The sequence below is a fragment of the Dendrobium catenatum genome, unplaced genomic scaffold (genome assembly GCF_001605985.2).
Source record: "Dendrobium catenatum unplaced genomic scaffold, ASM160598v2 fragScaff_scaffold_1481, whole genome shotgun sequence".
Classification (NCBI taxonomy): Eukaryota; Viridiplantae; Streptophyta; class Magnoliopsida; order Asparagales; family Orchidaceae; genus Dendrobium; species Dendrobium catenatum.
Window position 1 is genome coordinate 865791 of NW_021319943.1, and position 23582 is coordinate 889372.

The following is a 23582-nucleotide window of genomic DNA, read 5'->3' on the forward strand; positions in this document are numbered from 1 at the left end:
AACTTAAGGGAAAATTCTATAAGATGGTAGTGAGGCCTACAATGCTTTATGGTGTTGAATGTTGGCCATTAAAAGAGAAGCATAATACTAAGTTAAGTGTGGCAGAGATGAGGATGCTCATGTGGATGAGTGGCTTTACCCTTAGAGATAGGATAAGAAATGAGCATATACATGAAAAGGTTGGAGTAGCTCAAGTAGAAGATAAGATTAGAGAGAGTCATCTTAGATGGTTTGGTCACATAAAACAGCGGCCTTCCAATGACCCGGTTAGGAGAGTAGAGGTATTAGATTTGACTTATGTTAAGAAAGGTAGAGGCAGACCTAAAAAGACATGGCTAGAAAATATTAGGAATGACCTTTCTTTATTAGATTTAAACGAGAATTTGACCTTTAATAGAACACAATGGAGAAAAAGGATTCATGTAGCCGACCCCACGTAGTGGGATAAAGGCTTGATGTTGTTGTTTAATATGAAACCAAGATTTCATAAAAAGGAAACTTAAAAAAAAAAAAACACAAAAATTCATAATGGTTTCTTAAACTTTTTTATGGAAGATCTAACTTAATCGGGACAAAATAATTTTTTAAGCATAGAATATCATGATATTTTCACATTGATAAATCTAAATGATGCAACCAAAATTTATAGGAAAAAACTAAGATTGCATATAAACTAGGTCTTCCTTTCAAAATAATACTATAATTAAGACACAACAACATTTAAACTTTAAAACATAACATGACACAACTTAAAACTTATGATAGAACATAAAAAACAACACCTAAAGAAGCTTTTCCTTGATTGATTGAGAAGAAAGATACAAATTGGGTGAACACGTGCGGAGAGAAGAAATAGATAAGAAGCCCGAGACGAAATCATTGAAGGGGGAGACGAAGAGGCATAGCTCGCAAGCTATCCAAAAATCCTCAGGTTTTGTTGTCCAAAAATCACTCCACAACACACTTTTTTATGCATCAAAACATCTCATATATATTGGTGAAAACAGGAAGCCAAACAGCCCCAACCACCTCCAGCTGAACCAACCAGAAAAAGGGAGCCAAAAGACCAACAGGCAGCGCCTGGAGCGGCACCCGAAGGGACCATACAGGGCCACAGGGGACAGGAATGGACAGCCACGGGAACAGGAACAGCCAGCCACGGGAGCAGGAGCCAGGGGGAGAAATCGAAGGCCAAACAGTGGGGGGGAAGAACCAGGACCACTTCCATTTATGAGCTAAAAAGGTAGCTGAACTACATAGCAACATAATGAGCTGATTTTAGTAGAAGAACACAGAAGCTCACCAAAGAGGCAGTCAAACCCGAGACAACCAAGCCCACATCAAGGAACCAAATCAGCCAAAAAACTAAGGCACATCCATTGCCCCCCCCCCCCCCCCTGCCCCCCCCCCCCTCTATGCCTTCATCAAATTCTTCCCCGGTTGAAAGGGCTCATCTCCTGATGAGAATGCTTTAGAATTTTCCTGACGAGACAAAGGCGCCGCATCCAAATCTTGAATCAAGGCCGCATACTTCCTCATGATCATCTCTCTTTCTTGCTTGGATTTGGCCTGAAGAAATTGCTTTTTCTTCTCGTATTTTTCTGTACACAAGTGCATCTTCATATGAACTTTGTATAATTCATTTTGAATCGGATCGGTTGAACTTCCTTGCGGCGGAATCCATCTGTTCATAGGGATATCTTCTTCAAGAACATTTGACTTACTTTCTCCAACCTCGGACTCAATTACATCATGTTTTTTCCATTTTTTAAACACTTAAAAAAAGGAAGACACGAATAACTTAGACTCTGATACCAAATTGATGCAACCAAAATTTATAGGAAAAAACTAAGATTGCATAAAAACTAGGTCTTCCTTTCAAAATAATACAATAACTAAGGCACAACAACATTTAAACTTTAAAACATAACATGACACAACTTAAAACTTATGATATAACATAAAAAACAACACCTAAAGAAGCTTTTCCTTGATTGATTGAGAAGAAAGATACAAATGGGGTGAACACTTGCGAAGAGAATAAATAGATAAGAAGCCTGAGACGAAATCATAAAAGAATGGGAAGACGAAGAGGCATAGCTCGCAAGCTATCCAAAAACCCTCAGGTTTTATTGTCCAAAAATTTCTCCATAGCACACTTTTTATGCATCAAATCATCCCATATATATTGGTGAAAAGAGGAAGTCAAACCGGCCCAACCACCTCCAGCCGAACCAACCAGGAAAAGGGTGCCAAAAGACCAACAGACAGCGCCTGGAGCAACACCCGAAGGGACCACACAGGGGACAAGAACGGACAGCCACGGGAACAGCCAGGGGGAGAAACCGAAGGCCAAACAAAGGGGGGGAAGAACCATGACCACTTCCATTTATGAGCTAAAAATGTAGTTGAACTACATAGCAACATAATCAGTTGATTTAAGTAGAAGAATACAGCAGCTCACCAAAGGGGCAGCCAAACCCGAGACAACCAAGCCCACATCAAGGAACCAAATCAGCCCAAAAACCAAGGTACATCCATTGCCCCCCCCCCCCCCCCCCCCCCCCCCCCCAAAATGCCTACATCACTAAATCTTAATATTAAAACATGATCTCGATGATGAAGGCTTGCGCATCTTTTAGAGTTCAATTTTTCCTTTTGACTTGTTGAGTGTTCATTAAAATCTCCATAAAACAGTAACGAAAATTTTCCTTAAAGAAATACAGCATGGAAAAAGATAAATTTGTATGAACAATCTTAGAAGAAATCCTAGTCCAAATTTATTAAATTGCTTTTTCTATCACTTAACTCAATAAGTTCCTATTTTACTATGACAAATGCTTTAGTGTGCTAGGACGCATGAAATAAGATTTTTCAAACTATCAAACAAATGTTTCCAAGGTGCACAAACTTTGCATATAAGGCTGTGGCTACGCAACTCATTACATCTAAAGCCTACCTGATCTATGGGTAGGATATACCCTTTAAACCAGTGTACAATCTTCAGATATAGAAAATTTACTAGTTGCAGTAAAAGGGACTGATTGACTAATTTATTAGGAGCTTGCATTGAGGAAGTACTAGAGAATGCTGGATCATATGCAAGTGTTTCCTAGCAGCAAGTAGTGTTATTTTGTTATGGTAGGAAAAGGGGATGTGTCATTCTTACTTCTTAGGGCAGTAGCAGGAGGTGATATATTTTTAAACATAGGGTCAGTGGGTGGTAAATTCTCAGGGACAAGAGGGAGTGAGAATTAGAAAAAAACTTTCTTAAAGAGAAGGACTCTAGGACTTAGCATGTATTTCAATGTTTCCAGTATTCAACAACAACATGCCATTCGCAAGTTTGATGTAGATTTAATCGATGACAAAACATGTGTGTGAGTATTTCTTTAACAAGATAACAAGGTAGGAGCCAAAGATGATGATGTTGCCTGGATGAGACTATCACAATTCACAAGATTACAAACGATGATTGTCCAATCCAGATTTCCATTTGACACAGTCGGCTTGATTCCAGTTTTCTATTTGCCATCAGTGTGATTGATTCATTATTTTCATGCTTTACAAAAGGCATTTGCATTATATTTGAATATTTCTCCTCTTTAATTTCATTACAGTTTATTTCTTTTGTTTTTCCTTATTGCCTTATTAGCTTGTAACCCTAGGTTTCCTTTGACTCTTTCTCTCTCTCATATGCACCAAAACACCTGGAAGTTTTGAAGGAAGAGCGTCGGCCATTGACTTGCATGGTGATGTGACAATGATGATGATGAGGACATCGACAGACACTACCGACATGTTTATCGACGAAGGAATCGTAGATCTACGGCTACCGATTCAACGCCTCTACTTTTGAATCATTTTCCATGTTATGATTATTTAGTTATTTATTGTTTTCCGCATTTACCCCTTTGGGGAGTTGTCTTATTATTGTAGCCCATAGGGCAATGTCGTACTTTTCATTTTCATGATTGGAAACCTATATATTGTGGTCTCATATGTTGTAATTTTTTTTTATGAATGATATGATATTTTCTTGATCTTCTTCTTCTTGTGAGTGCACTTGAGAGAAGGGAGAGCCCAACGTGTGGGCAAACGCATTACCCACCACTCACCGGAAGAGTCCGTGGCTCGTAGTTTTCTTCTACGTTCTCTAGTTTATTATCATTATCACCAATCGGTCTCTCTTCACTCTTCCGCCTTCAACCCACAACCAAAACACCTCACTTTGACCCCACCTATTTCCTCTCCCAAAATCCCACCCGCCGGCCTAGCCTTGGTCACCTCAACCCGACGCCAAATCCCCCTCCTATCTCTTTGACCGCCGGCCCCATCCCTCATCATCCAAGCCATTATGATGATTTCAATCATCATGAATGACTCCCTAATTTAGCTCTAGCATTAAAGGAAGGAATTAGGGAATTTTTAAATCCAAATTTTGAAATTAAAAAATTTTCCTTATTTGCGAAATCTAAATAAGGAAAGTTTTCAAATTTAAATCAAATCTAAATTTAATTTAGAGAGGACTCGTTATTTTCCCTCCTAATTGGTCAAACTTATTTGGAAAGAGCTCAACTCCCCCACAATGCCTCCCCCCTCTCTTCATGCAGCTGGCCCCCATCATGGGCTTCTCCCCATTAATCCCCGATTAAAGCTCTAATTGCTATTAATTTGAAATCAAATTTCAAATTAGTTCGCGCCAAATTTACTCAAAATCTGAAATTATTTTCAGATTTGGATTAAACCACACCCTCACCCTAACCTAAGCTCCTCCATCTAAGCCACCTGCCCGTTCTTCCTCCCTTGGCCGCCCCTTCCTTGCACCCCTCTCTTGGGAATCGTGATTGGCTCATGACACTTGAAGCCAAGAGAAGAAGACAACCTATCCTCCCAACCTCGTCATTGGTGCATAGTTGATCCTGAAATAGACCATGGATTTGTATTCGACGATCAAGGGAGGACGGACATACTTGGATCTCCGTTCTTTGACGTCTTCTTCGGCAACGACAAAACGGTTGAAGGCTACATTACCGCATCTTGTACCAACTGACCTTGTCAATTGAAGAGCATCTTCCACCGGGCCATTGGGTAATCGTCAGTCATCCACCTCCTCCTCCACCGTAGGCTACCGCTCCGTCAACGAAGGTCATCGGCGCCGTCTTCCTAGTGGTAATATCTTTCTTCGTATAGTTCATCTTTCTCCGCTAAAGCTTACGAGTGATTGAGTGAGAAGGTCCTTAAGGTCAACCTCTCGTTGTTAAGTGTTGGATTATGTTATGTGTACTTAGCATTTACTCTTGTCTTGAACTTTGATTGAATTACTTGGTTACTCACAATCGCACTTCTTTGGCCTAAGCAAGTTGACTACTTTAGATTCTTAGTTCTCTTTTATGTGCAAGCAATAAATTTTCATTGGCCAAGTTTTCTTCGATTGTTCCTTTTAATTTCGCACGTAACTCCTAGTAGTTTCACATCATATGATATGGTGGATTTGATTTTGAGATGTTAAGGTGGACTAAAATTAGCTAGCTTATATGACCGCCTTTTACATTGTTATATGGTAAACAATTACATCGCCATATTACATTAATAAAACTAAAATACAACAATACAAAAAATAAATATACACGAGTAACATAAAAATAATATAAAATATAAAAACTATGTCGCATCACTTCATTTAAAATAAAATGGATTGGATTGAAGACCTCTAACAATGATATTATCAACAGACATATTATGAAACCATTAGGCAAAGATATAGGCATGGCTTTCTTGACTGTATTGCACTCCATATCATTATTTGGCATATTAGTCAGCAAGGGCTGTGAGAAAATAAAAAAATTATAATAATCAAACCACATGATTTACAATGAGACAGGGAAGTACCAGATTATAATTTGATAATTTCTAGCAATTCCTATGAAACAAGCTACCTATGTCAATAATTCAAGGAATGTGTTGTTTGCGGACTTCGATATTCCACAATAGCAACACACCCTACGTCAAATAATCTAATTCAAAATTTCAAGTACTGTAAGGTATACAATCCAATTATTTAACACCTTAGTATGTCTACTCATCTACAAATAATTATAAGGACCCACACTCCTTTTACAAATAGTAGAATTAAGTCCTACAACAACAACAAACAACAATATCTAGCCTTAATCCCACTAGGTGGGGTTGGCTACACGAATATTTTTCTTCATTGTCATATTAAGAGTCAAATTCTCATTTAAATAATTCTCATTTAAATCGAATAAAGAATATCATTTCTAATATTTTCTAACCATGCCTTTTTAGGTCTACCTCTACCTCTCTTAACATAGGATAAATCTAAAACATATACTCTCCTAACTGATTCATCAGAAGGATGATGTTTTATGTGACCAAACCATCTAAGGCGACTCCCTTTAATCTTATATGTCATTGGAACTATTCCAACCTTTTCACGTATATGCTTGTTTCGCATTGTCTCTAAGGGTAAAGTCATTCATTCACCTAAGCATCCTCATCTCTGCAAAACTTAATTGTATGTTTCTCTTTTAATGGCCAACATTCTGCGCCATAAAGCATTACAGGTTTCAACACCATAATATAGAATTTTCTCTTAAGTTTGAGGGGAACTTTCTATCATACAACAGCCCTGATGCATTCCTCTACTTCAACCATCCAACTTGAACTCTACTAATAATATTCCTATCTATTTCACCATCACTCTGGACAATACATTTGAGAAATCTAAAACGTGTACTCTTATTAATGACTTGATTACTCAAACTCACAATCCCCGCACTAGATCTACAACTACTAAAATTACACTCCATGTGTTAGGTTTTAGACATACTCAAACAAAACCCTTCAGAAAACTCCTCATATTGCTTATATATAAAGAAAATTATTTGTTCACTAACAACTTGGCCGGAAACCTTCCGAGCAGCATTATTTCTCTTTTGCAGGATTATAAAGACATGTTCCCTAAAGAGACACCTTCCAGCCTACCACCAATTCGAGGAATTAAGAACCAACTTGATTGTGTACCGGGAGTCACTCTTCCCAACCGACTTGCTTATAGAAGCAACCCCGAGGAATCAATACGAACACACATGTGGATGAGGAAAAGATTCTGCTTTGAGGACAAAGCCTTCTCAAGAGGAAGAGAATGATACATATCAAACTATCGGTCAAGAAAGTCCCATTCAAATTACCGTTGGAGTACCTACACGCGCGCAAAGTCACAAATGCAGGAAGGAAGTTAGTGGACCCGTTATTAATAACACAGTCATTAAATATTAATCTCCTCCGAGTGATTTAATAAATGTCTTGATAGAAGCTTTTTTCTAAAATTGGATAGTTGAAGGGGTTTTGTGTCAATTGTAATAAACTTGCCTATTTAAAGGCCTTAGGAATGAGAATTGGGAACATATTTTGTTTGATCAATTCAGTGAATTGTTTTCTAAGTGTTGTTGCCTTTAGGGGCCCCTCGTGGAGTCTCCAAGAACTTCCCTTTCTCCTCCATCCATCCCTCTCAGCCACAGGTCTGCTTGGAGTATTCAAGAGCCGAACCTCCCTCCCCATCCTTCCTTCCATTGGTTTCCTGCTGAACTCGGAAAGAGGCTCTTTCATCCTTATATTGGAGAATCCAAGACCTCGAGTCATCCCTCCAGCTGTCCAAACTAAGCAAGCCTCCAAGCTCCAAGAACTCCTTCAGGCGTCAACCAGGCCTTCATTTTCCAGCTGCCAACCTCCCGTTTTCAGCCCAGCTCTCAGCTGCAGGTTCCGTTCTTGGATTTTCCAAGAACTGCACCTCTTCTTTCCCTCCATCTCTAAACCATCCAGCCCTTTCCCAAGGTCAGGTCCTCCCTTCTTCCCTTGTAACCGTCCATAGCAATCAGCAGGCTGCAAGCTCGGCCTTCCAGGCCATTTCTGCCACCAGAATCAGGCTTTAAAGAACCAGGTTCCCTTCTGTCCTCAACTAGCAGCTCTCAGCAAGCTGTTTTTCAAGAAAACTGAAGGCCACAGGCTTCACAACTCCAACAGATCTCCACAACCTTCAAGATTCTATCAGAATTTCAGAATTCTGTAAAATTCCGGAAATCCTTTCAGCTCTCACTTTCTTCGCAAATCTGCATTCAAGAATCTTCCACCTGTCAGGTGAACCGTAAGAATCAGGTTAATTCGATCCAGGAGGTTTGTTATTTAAACCAGATTATCTGTTTAACCCAAAACTACCACTAATATCATATCACCTATCAACAAGAAGAATATCATCAAAAAAAGCATACACCAGGGTACATCCTTTTGCAAATGTCTAGTAAGAGCATCCATGACTAAAGAAAAAATATATGGGGTAAAGCTTGTCCTTGATGTAATCCCACTGAAATAGGGAAATAGTTGGTCCAACCACCTTGTGTTTGAACACAATTAACAGCTCTTACATACATATCCTTAATAACTTGAATATAAGCATCATTAACCCCTTTCTTTTCTAAAACTCTCCATAGCACTTTTTCTTGAAACTTTATCATAAGCTTTTTCCAAATCAATAAATATCGTATGTAGATCCTCCTTATTCTCTCTACACTTCTCCATTAAACCTCTCAAGAAATGTATAGCTTCCATAGTAGACCTACCCGACATTAATCCAAATTGATTTTGAGAAACATTATTATCATGCCTTATTAACCTATGCTTAATAGCTTTCTCCCAAACTTTTAAAGTATGACACATTAACTTAATTTCTCCATAATTCGTATACTCTTGTGCATCACCTTTATTCTTAAAAAACAGAATCAACACACTCATTCTCCACTCATCTGGCATATTTTTAGATAGAAAATAATATTGAAAATTTTTATGAACCAAGAAATGCCTTCATCTCTTAAGCATTTCCACACCTATATTGAATATCAGCAGGTTAAATAGCTTTTCCACACTTCAATGTCTTTAAAGTCTCTCTAACTTCGATTTTACTAATATGCCGATAAAAACAAAAATCTTTATTTTCATTTAGGATGCTAAAGTCAATTGTTTTCTCACAGACTTCATTAGAAAGCTTATCAAAATATCTTATCCAACTTTGTTCAACATCGTTTTCTAATAAAAACATTTTTTTATCTTCACCCTTAATGCACTTCACTTGAATATCATATAAATCATTACAAACTAAATTTTTTGCATCACATATTACTTTATTAGACTCCTTCTAGACCTCTTTATATATTCCACAGTTTTTTTAATTTTTACATTTAAACCAATTTTTATAATAAAGCTTCTAATTTTGTATCTTTTATTGTAAATTTTGATTTCACCGCCAACTATTTTTAATATTATAATTTTTTTTCTTTTGATACTCCAAGTAAAACTAAGTCCTAGTTACTAATAAATATTTCCCCAAGTTATTCATGCATAAGTCCACAAATGTATTCCGAAAGTTATGATGCATAGATATGCAATCAATTAAATGGGTATAATTCCAAATTATGTCAACAAAATGAAATTTTCAATTCATAACATCTTACCATAAATGAAGTCAGCCAAATAATTACATAATTGATGTATAAACTTTGTTCGAATTAAAAATATTACTTTAGGGCCCTTTGGTTTAATGTTATCAAAAAAATAAAGTTCCTTTTAATAATGTTGCTCCATATGAAATGTGATAAATTTTGTTCAGTAATATATTACTTAATTTTTATTATTTACAATGATCAAATGTAACAAGTATTTCTTATTTTAACTTTTCTTTTGTCCGTCAAATAGGATGATGTTAAAATCGTAAAAATTTTGATTGACATCCAAACGCCAACATAATAAGACTTAAATCGTAAAAATTTTGATTGACATCAAAATTTTGGATGTAGCATTTAGGCAAGAATTTAGGCAAGATTTGAGCTAAATCCTGCCAAACGCCAAAAAATACAAAGATAAATCTCACGGTAAGTCTAATATCTACTTTGTTGCTATTTTTTGTCCTAAATCCTGGATTTCGTAAATCCGACTTTTTTTTTTTTTTGGATTTCATAAGTTTGATTCAAGAAGTGCACGAAAGGAGAGAAATATTGCTACCTTCATGTCTCTAAGAGTAAATCCACTCATCCACCTAAGAACCCGCATCTCAGCAATACTTAACTTAATATTATGCTTCTCTTTAAATGACCAACATTCTGTGCCATAAAAAATTGCAGGTGTCACCGCCGTCTTTTATAAATTTTTTCCTTAAGTTTGAGTGTTACTTTTCTATCACACAACAAACCCGAACATTTCTCCACTTCAACCATCCAACTTGAATTCTACTAATAATAACTCATTTATTTCACCATCACTCTGAATAATAGACCGAAGATATATAAAATGAGTACACTTACTAATGAGTAATGACTTGATCGCTCGAAGTCGCAAACCCCCCACTATATCTATTACTACTAAAATTACACTCCATGTATTCGGTTTTAGATCTACTCAAACGAAAACCATTAGACTCTAAGGTTGACCTCCATAATTCAAGTTTACCTTCAACTCCCTCTCTAGTCATATCAACAAGAAGAATATCATCAGCAAAAAGTATACACAAAGGTACATCCTCTTGCAAATGTCTAGTGAGAACATCCATGACTAACGCAAAAAGATAAAGGCTTAAGAATGATCCTTGATGTAATCCAACTAAAATAGAGAAATATTTGGTCAAACCTTGTACTTGTACACAAGTAATAGCTCTTGCATACATATCTCTAATGACTTTAATATAAGCATTATTAACCTCTTTCTTTTCTAGAACTCATCATAGAGCTTCTCTTGGAACTTTATCATATGCTTTCTCTAAATCAATAAATATCATAAACTATTTTTTCTGGGATTTCATAAGTCTGATTCAAGAAGTGCATGAAATGGGAGAAATATTGTTACCTTCATGTCTCTAAGAGTAAATCCACTCATCCACCTGAGCACCCGCATCTCAACAACACTTAACTTAATATTATGCTTCTCTTTAAATGGCCAACATTCTATGCCATAAAAAATTGCAGGTCTCACCACCATCTTATAAAGTTTTCCCTTAAGTTTGAGTGTTACTTTTCTATCACACAACAAACTCAAACATTTCTCCACTTCAACCATCCAACTTGAATTCTACTAATAATAACTCATCTATTTCACCATCACTCTGAATAATAGACCGAAGATATCTAAAACGAGTACATTTATTAATGACTTGATCGCTCGAAGTCACAAACCCCCGACTAGATTTATTACTGCTAAAATTACACTCCATGTATTAGGTTTTAGATCTACTCAAACGAAAATCATTAGACTCTAAGGTTGACATCCATAATTCAAGTTTACCTTCAACTCCCTCTCTAGTCTTATCAACAAGAAGAATATAATCAGCAAAAAGCATACACAAAGGTACATCATCTTGCAAATGTCTAGTGAGAACATCCATGACTAATACAAAAAGATAAAGGCTTAAGATTGATCCTTGATGTAATCCAACTAAAATAGGGAAATATTTTGTAAAACCACCTTGTATTTGAACACAAGCAATAGCTCCATCATACATATCTCTAATGACTTGAATATAAGCATTATTAACCTCTTTCTTTTTTAAAACTAACCATAGCACTTCTCTTGGAACTTTATCATATACTTTCTCTAAATCAATAAATATCATATGTAGATCCTCCTTATTCTCTCTAAACTTCTCCACCAACCCTCTCAGTAAATGATAGATTCCATTGTATACCTACTCGACATGAATCCAATTTGATTTTGAGAAACATTTGTATCACATCGTAACCTATGCTCCATAAATGTCTCCTAAAGTTTTAAAGTATGACAAATCAACTTAATTACTTATTACTCTATAATTCGTGCAATCTAGTGCAACACCTTTATTCTTAAAAATAGGAATCAACAAACTCATTCTCCACTCATCTGGCATCTTTTAAGACTTCAAAATAATATAAAAATGTTTAGTAAGCCAAGAAATTCATTCATCTCCTAAGCATTTTCACACATCTATTGGAATATAATCAAGTTCACTAGTTTTTCCACACTTCATTTTCTTTAAAGTCTCTCTAACTTCAATTTTACTAATACGCTAATATAAAATATTTATTTTCATTTAGTGTGTTAAGGTCACTAAAGTCAAACGTATTCTCACAATCTTCATTGAAAATCTTAGCAAAAGATCTCATCCACCTTTGTTGAACATCCTCTTCTAAAAAAAATACTTTTTGATCTTCATCTTCAATGCACTTCACTTGAACTAAGTCCTTACTAATATATCTGTGTTTAGCTAACTTATACATATATCTTTCACCCTCATTAGAATATAAGATATTATATAAATTATTAAGAACTAAAATCTTTGTATCGCAGATTGCGTTCTTAGACACCTTACGATCCTCCTTATATCTTTCCCAATTTTCAGAGTTTTTACATCTAAACTAATTATTATAACAAAGCTTCTTAATTTGTATCTTTTCTTGCACATTTTGATTCAACCACCAACTATTTTAATTATTATGAGAATTTCCTTTTGAAACTCCAAGCACATTATTTGCAACTTTTTTAATATTACTAACTATTTGTTTTCACATAACATTCGCTTCCTCATGCACAGACAAAATCTTAATATCTCGAATCTTACTTTCAAAAATATTTTTGTTAGTATTCTTTAAATGCCCCCATCTAAACTTAGAACAATATTTTACTATATTTTTCATATTTTGCCTGTTCAACTTAAAGTCCAAAACCAAAAAGCAATGTTGGGTACATAAACTTTCACTCGGACTAACTTTACAATCTTTACAATCTAAACTATCTTTTTTTTTATAAGAAAATAATCAATTTGAATTTTACTATATCTATTTTTATAAGTGACGAGATGTTCATCTCTTTTCTTAAATAAGGTATTAGCAATTATAAAATCATAAGCTATAGCAAAATCTAATATAGCCTTACCATCTTTATTAGTTTAATATCATTATTTTATAAAATCTTATTGTCCGTACTTTTCAAAAAAAATTATTTTATAAAATCTTATTGTCCGTACTTTTCAAAAAAAAAATTATTTTATAAAACCTTAAATAGAAAAAATTTTATAGGATTAGGATTTTCAAGCCTGAAGCCACCCTAAATAAAAGTATTCTACAAATACAAATCTCTTCCTCTAATCAAAATTTAATTAGTATTAAAAGGCAATTAAAGGCTCTTTTAACTAGGCCAGAATTTCTCTAACCATATAAAAAATCATGCCAATGAGCATTTGTTAGTTGGTATGACCTCAAAATTAGAAAATGTGAATTGAGATGTACAATTACCACTCATTTTGGGTAGTTTCAAATATAATAATGAGTAAAATTCATGCTAAAATCCTTAAAGCTCAAGGCTTAAAATGAATCAATAAAGTTAATTAATTATCTCGTTAATTAGACAAACATATGTTCACTAACAAAGCAAATCATTGAATAAACAATTGACCGCTTCGTTAGGGTTTACATATGCCTCAAACAATGAAGAAGAAGAATAAGTACTCACCAGTGCCACCAGGTGTTCCGATACTAAAATAACACCATAATGCATCCCCGGCAACCCCTCTTTCAATATCAGGTAGATTAGAAAAAACTTTAAACAGGGAGATGAAGGAGAAGGGGAGAGGTAGAAAATAGAGGGCGTAGACTTAGGGGCTGTTTGGTATCGGATTTACAGCGGGATTTAAGTCGGCTTTACGATAAATCCAGCCAAACGGTTTTTGTGCGCACGTTAAATCCCGACGGTTGGTAAATCCCGGATTTAAGGATTTACTGCTTAAATCCCGGATTTACTAAATCCTCGGTTCGGCGGATTTAAGGGATTTGGCCGAAGAAGCGCGCGAAAGGTAGAAAGTTACCTTCACAGCTAGCGAGCTCCCCTTGTTGCTTCCGATCAAAATGTCGTAACTTCCGATCCGACAGGAAGGGAAAGTCAATGAAGGAGCGAAGTAAAACAGCCACGAATGAGCCGAAGAAGCGATGCTTGCAATCTCTACACCTCCTGCGAAGCAACAAGCCGAACAGCAACGACGAGAAGAGAAGCTGACACGCAAACCCTTTCGCCTCTAAGTTATTATTGTTAACTTAATTAATGCAATTTAAAATATTAACAATTAAGTAAATTAATTAAATTATTAATAGTATAATTAGTGGATAAATTAATTGATAAATTATAAATTAAATATTAATATAATTAGTTTAATTAATATAACTTAAAATATATATTATTAAATATATACTTAATAGTGTAAATAATAATTATTGAGTAACTTATACTTAACACGTTATTAAGCTCACAATATATTAATTTTTTTATTATAAATTTATTTTTTAATATATAATTATCTTCTTCACAAGATCAAAAAATTTCTCAAGATTTAAGAGTGTTGCGTCCAGGAGTATTTGCGGTGGTTGAGTTAGAAAGTTTACGTCTTAGCGTTGTACGAAAATCTGGCACGCAATCAGATAAGAGAAAGAGAGTGTAGCATTTATAAGAGACACCAAGATTTTTACGTGGAAAATCCCTGAAAATGGGGGAAAACCCACGGGGCCAGCCCAGTTTGAAGGAATTCACTAATATTGCAGTTAATTACAAATAAGGTCTTTCCTTAGGGGAAGTCCTTGGCTTGATGTACATCATATTGAGTACATTACATGGTATGAATTCAAAGATTCACAGTTGACGTGTTTGTTTGTTCAGAATGTCCATAGTCTGGTGATGGAGGTCAGAAGGACCGTAGTCAGCAGGCGACATAGGTCATAAATACCGTTGTCTGGTGACGGAGGTCAAAATGATTATAGTCGGTGGGCGACGTAAGTTAGGAGGACCGTAGTCGGCTAGCAACGGAGGTTGGAAGGACTGTAGTATGTGAACGACGTAAGTCAGCAGGACCGTAGTTGGCGGGCGACGGAGTTCGGAAAGACTATAGTCAGTGGGTGGCGTAAGTCAGAAGGACCTTATTCGCAGGCGACGGAGGTCAGAAGGACTGTAGTTTGTGGGCGACGTAAGTTAGCATGACCGTTGTCGGCATGAGACAGAGGTCGAAAGGATTGTTATTTGACGATGAATGTCAGAAGGATGACATCAGGTAGAAATCCAGCAACGGATAGAAATCCATGATAGTATAGATGTCCAGCGAAAGTCCGGCGAGCGGAGGTCTAGCGTCGGGTAGAAGTCCGACGTCAGTTGGCGGCCAAGGAGAATTCCGGCGTTAGATGGTATTCGGGCAGAACTCTGGCGTCACTTGGAGGTCGGGCGAAATTCCGGCATCACTTGGAAGTCGGACTGAATTCCGACGATGGTCAAGGAGGAGTTTCTTCCCTCCTATTCTTCTATTATCCTCTTCTTCCTTCCTCCTTGTCTTCTGGCTTGGCCCTTGAGTCTCATCTCAAGAGAAATGATGGCCTATTTATAGATATTATGGAGTGGCATGACCTGTAAATAGATGAGAGATCAGGAGTAAATGAGGAGTGGTTTGATGGACGTTCGATATTTAATCCCTTGATCATCTGTTGTTCGTCATACATTTGAAGGTCTTAATGATGTCGGAATTTGGAAATATTGGGCTCGTTGGATTTTTCTCGTTGAGCCGCTCGATTCGACTATAAGTACATCATGTTTTAAAACTGTTTGATAAATCAAATTGCGGTTCGAACATTCCAATAACGATTTGGTCCTTGATTTGGACTCATTTGGACTAGGATTGAGTTGAATTTGGTGTCGTTGGATTTGTATTTCCGAGACGCTCAGATTGACTATAAGTTTGTTGGAATCGGAGTTCAGGTGATCCCAGATTTAATTTTTGAAGTTTCCGGTTTGATTTTCCTCGAGATTCGTGCCCGATCAAGATAATTAACTGATAAGTTATCAAAGAGGATTTTACATTAGTCATACCCAACAATATTCACGAATTAACACCTTCAAAATTTACTAAATTCGAATTTACAACATTTATTAAATCTCATTAAAGTTAAATCTCTGCCAAATACTCAAATAGGCCCTTAGCCTGTAATTAGCCACATTTGCCGACCTCGATAACATCTCGTGCTCGAAGCTCCTCACTTGCACCACTAGTTCCTCTCTTACTCTATATTCCTCGGGTTCTCTGTCCCGCATGCAATCACTGTCTCGAGCACTGAACCTAGTGGGCTTGGTCCCTGGTGGAATTTTTTAAAACGAAGGGTACGCTAATAGTAAATTAGTAGAAAGATCAAGACTAGGATAAATTTTTAAAAATAGTTTATTTGATAAAAAAAAAGTTTAGTGAATTCTAATTTTCTGACCAAAATGTCAAAGCTTTTGATAATTTCTTCACAAATTTAAAGAAAATGCTAAAACTTTTTGCGAAAATAATTGAGAATGCTATAGTAATTGTGGTGTTCCTCTCAACTCATTTTGAGAGAGAAGGTGATATGAGAGAGAGATGAGGGCGATCATGTCACACCTCATTTTATCAACGAATTATTACGTCCGGTTATCGGATGTCTGGACAATCAATCCAGACGCGTCACGTCACCCGAATATACTGGGTCCCGATGTATTTTGGTGACATGTCGCGTTTGGATTGGTGTCCGGATAAATTCAGACACTGGACGTAATAATTTGCCCATTTTAACCCCTCTAATATATGGAGAAACTAAATAGGCTTATCTTCTTAGCACTCATCCTAGAACAATTATTACGTCCTTTGACCTGACGTAGAGCTACGTTCGGCCGCCAATAACATGTCGCCACTGCTCTTACTCTAAACCGCGCAGCCCGACGACTTGACCCGGAGCGGAACCCGAAAATGCTATGTTCGCGATTTTCTCGGTATCTCGGTATTTGCTAGGTATTGCTTTGTAAAAATGAGAAATACCGCTCTGTGAAGACTAATACCGAGTTGTACCGAGTTTTTTACAACTCGGTACAACTTGGTATTTGCTCAGGATTTGCTCGGTATTGCTAGAGATTTGCTCGGTATTGCTAGGTATTTGCTCGGTATTGCAAGAAAAAACTCAGTACAACTCGGTACAACTCAGTATTTGCTCAGGATTTGCTCGGTATTGCTAGGTATTTGCTCGGTATTGTTAGAAAAAACTCAGCACAACTCGGTATTGCTAGAAAAAACTCAGTACAACTTGGTGCTAGATATTTGCTCGGTATTGTTAGAAAAAACTCAGTACAACTCGGTATTGCTCAGGATTTGCTCGGTATTTGCTCAGGATTTGCTAGAAAAAACTCAGTACAACTCGGTGCTAGGTATTTGCTCGGTATTGTTAGAAAAAACTCAGTACAACTCGGTATTGCTCAGGATTTGCTCGGTATTGCTAGGTATTTGCTCGGTATTGTTAGAAAAAACTCAATACAACTCGGTATTGCTCAGGATTTGCTCGGTATTTGCTCAGGATTTGCTAGAAAAAACTCAGTACAACTCGGTACAACTCGGTATTGCTAAAAAAAACTCAGTACAACTCGGTATTGCTAGAAAAAACTCAGTATTTGCTCGGTATTGCTAGGGATTTGCTCGGTATTGCTAGAAAAAACTATTATTTTCTATCGACTCCAAGGCAGCGCAAGCCGAAGCTTCTCCGACCCTATCTCCTTCTCCATATGTTGATCTTCCACTAACCTTTCTCCATTTTTTCAGCAAAGTCCGATGCCTCCACCTCTTCAAGCCTAAGGCAACCCTTTCGATCCCTTCAGCATAGAGAGAGAGAGAGAGAGAGAGAGAGAGAGAGAGAGAGAGAGAGTGAGAGAGAGAGAGAGAGCTTCTTCCCATTACTCTCCGACGTCATTCCCTTCTTCAGGATGGAAAGTTACTCCATTTTGATCGCAAGCAAAAACGGGAGCTCGTTGTATCTCTCTTATACGCGGTTCTTCGGCCAAATACTTTGGGAGAGAGTTAAAAAAACGCATGTGCAAGAACCCAAAAAATAGCGGGTCGGGTCGGCGTCTTTTCTTCCTGCTACGTGGCGCTAATACATTGATGGCCGAACGTAGAAGAACGTAAGTTCACCGGACCAAATAAAAGTTCCTCATCCTAATATACTTCTAAACATTTTTTACAGTCTCGTTAACAAATGCGAGTGAGAGCGAGGGAGAGCGGAGAGATAGGTTCTGGCCAAAGATGGAGAATCCCTTCTACATCTGCAAACCCAAAAATCAAATTCTCATTCCCTTCTTTAAACCTAAAATTCCCTCCAAAATATCTCGCCATGCCCAAAACCTCATTGCCGCGTCCTCAGAAGCGGAGACACCACTGCCGCTACCGCCTCAAACTCGAAGACCAGGAGACCGCCAGCTCCTTCGTCTCATCCACGCCGGAAAGCTCCAAGAAGCTGTCTCCGCTCTAGACTCCGGTACTCCCATCGCAACTCGAACCTACCTCTCGCTTCTCCAAGCTTGCATCGATTACGACTCAGTGGAAGCCGGCCGCCTTCTCCATTCATCCTTTCCCTCTGTGAAGGACCCGAACCCCTTCGTCGAGACCAAGCTTGTCAGCATGTATGCGAAATGTGGGGACTTGGACAATGCCCGTAAGGTGTTCGAGCAAATGCGCCAAAAAAATCTTTTTACCTGGTCTGCTATGATTGGAGGCTGCGGAAGGGAAAACCGGTGGGAAGAGGTTGTGGATCTATTCCATCGAATGGTTCTTGAAGGTGTGAACCCAGATGCCTTTTTGCTGCCCAAGATCCTACAAGCGTGCGCCAATATAGAGGATATTGTTACTGGGAGATTGTTACACTCGCTTACAATCCGATTGGGGTTTTTGGGGGAGAGTCATGTTGGGAATTCCATACTCAACTTGTATGCGAAGTGTGGTGATTTGATCATGGCAAACAAAATTTTCGATAAACTTAATGTAAAGGATAGAGTGACCTGGAACTCAATCATCTCTGCACATTGCCACTGTGGCCAAAATGACGATGCTTTCAAGCTATTTGAACAAATGAGGAATGAAGGGATTGAACCTAGCTTGATCACGTGGAATATACTAATTTCTAGTTATAACCAGTGCGGGAAACCAACAATTGCTCTCGATCTGATGAAAAAGATGGAGAGTTGCGGGATTATCCCTGATGTCTTCACATGGACCTGCATAATCTCAGGTTTGTCGCAGAATAACAAGATAAATCAATCACTGGATCTTTTTCGAGAGATGTGTACATCTGAGGTTGAACCAAACAACATGACGGTCGCTTGTGCCATCTCTTCCTGTGCTACTCTGAAATATTTGAAAAATGGTAGAGAGCTTCATGGCTATGGAATTAAAAATGGAGGTGTGAGCAATTTACTGGTGATTAACTCATTAGTTGACTTGTATTCAAAATGTTGGAAGTTAGAAGACGCTGAAAGAATTTTTAATGTCATTGACAAGAAGGATATTTTTACCTGGAATTCAATGATAGGAGGGTACATGCAGGCTGGTTACTGTGGGAAGGCACATGAACTCTTCTTAAGGATGGAGACTTTAGGCTTTCGGCGAAATGTTGTGACATGGAATGTGATGATTTCTGGGTATATTCAGAACAAGGAGGAGGAACAAGCGATTGAACACTTTCAGAAGATGGAAGTTGTTGGAATCAGAAAGAATGCAGCTTCATGGAATGCCCTTATCTCTGGTTTCTTGCATAATGGAGATGCCAACAAGGCATTCAGAGCTTTTCGTCAGATGCAATTGGGTTCTGAGAAACCAAATTCCATTACCATCTTGAGTATAGTTCCCTCTTGTGCCAATTTAGTATCAGCATGGAAGGTAAAGGAGATCCATGCCTATGTGCTTCGCAGCGGTTTACGTCCCGATCTTCCAATTTTGAATTCCTTCATTGATACTTATTCAAAGTCGGGTGACTTGACCAGTGCTCTAACTTTGTTTAATATTCTACATTCCAGAGATCACATTTCCTGGAATTCAATGATTGCTGGATGTGTTTTGCATGGTTGTTCCCAAGCTGCTCAGGAACTACTAAACCGCATGAAGCTAGAAGGTCTGAAGCTAAATCAGTCAACTTACACAAGTATGATTCGTGCTTATGGTCTCGATGAATTGGTGAATGATGGAAAAGAGGTCTTCATGGACATGAAAGATCAAAACTTTTCTCTAGGTATGGAATTTTATGCAGCCATGGTTGAACTGTTTGGTCGATCTAAAAGGCTTATGGAAGCATATAATATGATCAAGGAAATGCCAATTGCGCCCGACTTCGCCGTCTGGAACGAATTACTGACAGCAGCGAGATACTGTGGTAATGTTAAGCTTGCTAGTCTTGCTACTGAGAATCTGAGTAGCTTGGAGCCTAAGAATCCAATAATACAAGCTCTATCATCAAGCTTACAAGCTATATGTGGTAACTCAATTGATGTATCAAACATGAAGAAGCCATGGAAGGAGAGTAAGGAATATGACTTATATTCTTGTTGCTGGATGGAAGATAGGCACCAGGTTTATACCATTTTCACCAATGACAAAACGGTTGAGTCTGAATCTACTAAGTTGGTAGAATTTAGTCGAATAGCAAAAGAGATCAAGACAAACAACAGTGATACGAGGCTTGACATTGAAGAAGAATTGGAAGAAGATGATGAGGTCCACTGTGAGAGGAAAGCAATCATGTTCTCTCTTGTGAGAAGACCATCCTCAAAAGTTATAAGAATAATCAAGAATGTGAGAATGTGCGCAAAATGCCATGGCACTGCGAAGCTTGTTTCCAGGTTGTATGGTCGCGACATTCTGATCAAGGATACGAAGTGTTTGCATTATTTCAGGAATGGCAAGTGTTCTTGCAAGGACTATTGGTGATCTGATGAGAAGTTTAGTTGGAGTTTTTTTGCAAGGGTTGCGGGGAATTTGGCTGAGAAACGGACGTCTTCCAGTCCAAAATCTTGATTTTGGCAATAAAAATATTTGGTAAAACATCCATGACTGTCTTTTAGGGGAACAAAATGTCGCATCTCCTGACCTGAATCCTGAAGGAAAAAATACAGAGGATTTTTTTTTTGGCTGAGTGAGATCTACTTTCATTAAGAAAATATAAGAAGTTGTGCTGTAATTAGAACGCCAAAATCTTAATTCCAAGGTGTGATCATGAGTGGGTGCAATGCGCCACAAAGTAAATAAGCAAACACCAGCAAACAGGCATCATGAATATTGAATATTGAATAACATGGTTGAACTTTAATCAAGCTTATAGTACAATCACTGGCTATTCGATAATCCATAGTGCTGTTGTAGAAATCCATAGTGCTGTTGTAGATATCCATACGTTGGTTTCAATAAGAGTCGTCACTCTGTGCCCGTCGGCATATCAATCTCCTTATGACTCTCAATCGTTATATCAATGATCAATAGTTTAAAGGAAAGCCCGTCGGCCCACCATCCTGTACAGGTCAAGTCAATCTCCAACCAGCGATTCAACCAGGTTCCACTTGTCTTTCAGTATCAATAATCAGATAGTCACATTCGTATGCATATCAATTCAAATCATCAATTTCAGAAAATTGAAAATCGTACGAAAATCCAGCGGCATAACAGCAGTATACGAAATTTACACAAAAGTTCCTAAAAATCACAATTTACCAAATTAATACAGAACGTGCACGACAACATTATAAGACTTCTATTCTACTGAAGCAACATCAATCAACATCCTGATATTTATCTATTCGATCAAAATCGCACAGAACCCAAAATAACCGGTAGAATCGTTACAGAAAATACTCAAAACATGTAGAAAAATCATATCAATAACATATCAAAAGTTGTGCGGTGAAAGTTTCGTCAATACAAAATACGGCGCATTTTTCGGTAACGAAAACACAAATCTGTGCACAAAACGATCAAAACTCAACATCTTCGAAAACAAAAATAGGATTCGGAGTCCTTATCACGAGATAAACACTTTTCCCAACAGCGGCGTCGGACGAAAAGCGCTCTGCGGCCTCCGGAAACCAGCTTTTCCTTTGCTTTCCTTCTCTTTCTCTCTCCTCAGATATTTTGTTTTATAAAAATGATTTTCTCTCTCCTAAAAAATGAGCTGATTTCCTTATAAAACAAAAATGATCGGCCCGGCCGATCGCCATATCGTTCAGGACGATCTGAACAAAATTCAATCGTCCAGGACGATATCTCAGAACGATAATTAATTTCTTGGACGATTTGCTCTCTGACTTGTGTCATGCTCTGATCGTCCCAAGACGATCCACTCCAGAAAATCAGTTGTATTCACTGCACTGATCGTCCTGGATGATCTCAATATCGTCCCGGATGATCCTGGGAGGAAAATCAGATCCATAAAGGAAAAATCAAAGGAACGAGCTCTCACAGATTGGCCTCCATATGTGTCCTGACATCGCAAAAAATAACCTCTCATATTAAATAGGTTCTGATGGAAATTTCGTCTGATTTATTTATCATAAACAAAAAAAAATCTTCAATGCGGAGATCGGATGCAGAATGATGTTCGGAGACCAACCAGAATGCGTCACGTCAGCAGCACCGGGCAGTACCGAGCCGCGGTACCGAGCGAAGGGGTGATGTGGCGCATTCTAGTTGACCTCTGGACTACATTCGGCGTCCGCTCATAATAATTAATCCAGAAACCAATGGGATTTTCGTCGATTCTCCAGCAAATTCGTCTTTCATTAAAGAGGTGGCAACATTTTTGGCGGTCATTATCAGAAAATTTCATCGAATGCATTGCAATTTTGTGTTCATCCTATGAAGTCTAGTATTCTCTTGTAGCCTCAAGAAGATGAATCTACTGATATTAAAAGTGATTCAATTTAATTCTAAATAAATTCAAATCAAACACTTGAATCACATAGGGATACTTTAGACCATTAATTAAAGGATTAAATGGTCTTCAAAATTTTCGTGTGTATGGTCAAATTGAGCAGCTTGCATATTGAATAAATAATTCAATTAAGACAATTCTAATGAATTCAAGTTCATCCAATTTTGAGATTATCGAAGTAATCAAATATTGAATAAATAATTCATAATCAAGCAGATTAATATGAGTAATTCGATGGAATATTTTTTATTCTGGCCCAATTTATTAAAATACTTGTCTAAAAAGTTATAACATGATTCCATTTTCTACATAATGGTTTTAAAGTGCAGAGATATGAAGAACTCTATTGTTTTGCCCAATAGTCATCGTCAACGAACACCATCCGCAACAATGGCTATCAATTCATCACTTGACTTTTGTCGTCGGATAACTATTGCTTGAGTACCAACATCCAACTTCATCATTTGATTGTAGCTATCTGATTATGAACCCTCAATCTTTATTATATTGTTATTGATCGACAAATGTCTCCACCATCCATAATTTTTTTTATAAACCATACAGCGGGAATCAAATAATTATTATGAATTGTAACATCGTCTTTGGTGAAAAAGCAAGCTCTAGCATCTTTAATTATAGATTATTGCAAATGGAGTAAGCCCCAGGGTTTATGCCTTTTTGAATTTTTCACATAAAATTTTTGATGTTATTGCAACTTTTACATGTGTATGGTTTTTATATGAAACTAAGACTTTGTTGGGACGGCTT

At 37.4% G+C, this 23582-nt stretch overlaps 2 protein-coding genes across 2 annotated transcripts in view; one reads left to right on the forward strand and one right to left on the reverse strand.

Annotated features, from left to right (window-relative positions):
- The window catches only part of LOC110097689 (putative methyltransferase C9orf114), a 43023-nt gene extending 28920 nt beyond the window's left edge, over positions 1 to 14103 (reverse strand). The window contains exon 1 of the mRNA XM_020824208.2: positions 13898 to 14103. The gene's annotated coding sequence lies outside the window, so the exon portion shown is untranslated. The remainder of the gene's footprint in view (positions 1 to 13897) is intronic.
- A 3978-nt stretch (positions 14104 to 18081) lies between these two features.
- LOC110097695 (pentatricopeptide repeat-containing protein At1g19720) lies at positions 18082 to 21184 on the forward strand. The gene has a single exon (XM_020824226.2). The coding sequence runs from the start codon at positions 18149 to 18151 to the stop codon at positions 20819 to 20821; it is 2673 nt and encodes an 890-aa protein (XP_020679885.1). The 5' UTR covers positions 18082 to 18148; the 3' UTR covers positions 20822 to 21184.
- Positions 21185 to 23582: the final 2398 nt, after the last annotated feature.

Excerpts from the sequence above, each read along its gene's own strand:
- LOC110097695 (XM_020824226.2), top strand. The coding sequence starts at position 18,149 with ATGGAGAATCCCTTCTACATCTGCAAACCCAAAAATCAAATTCTCATT.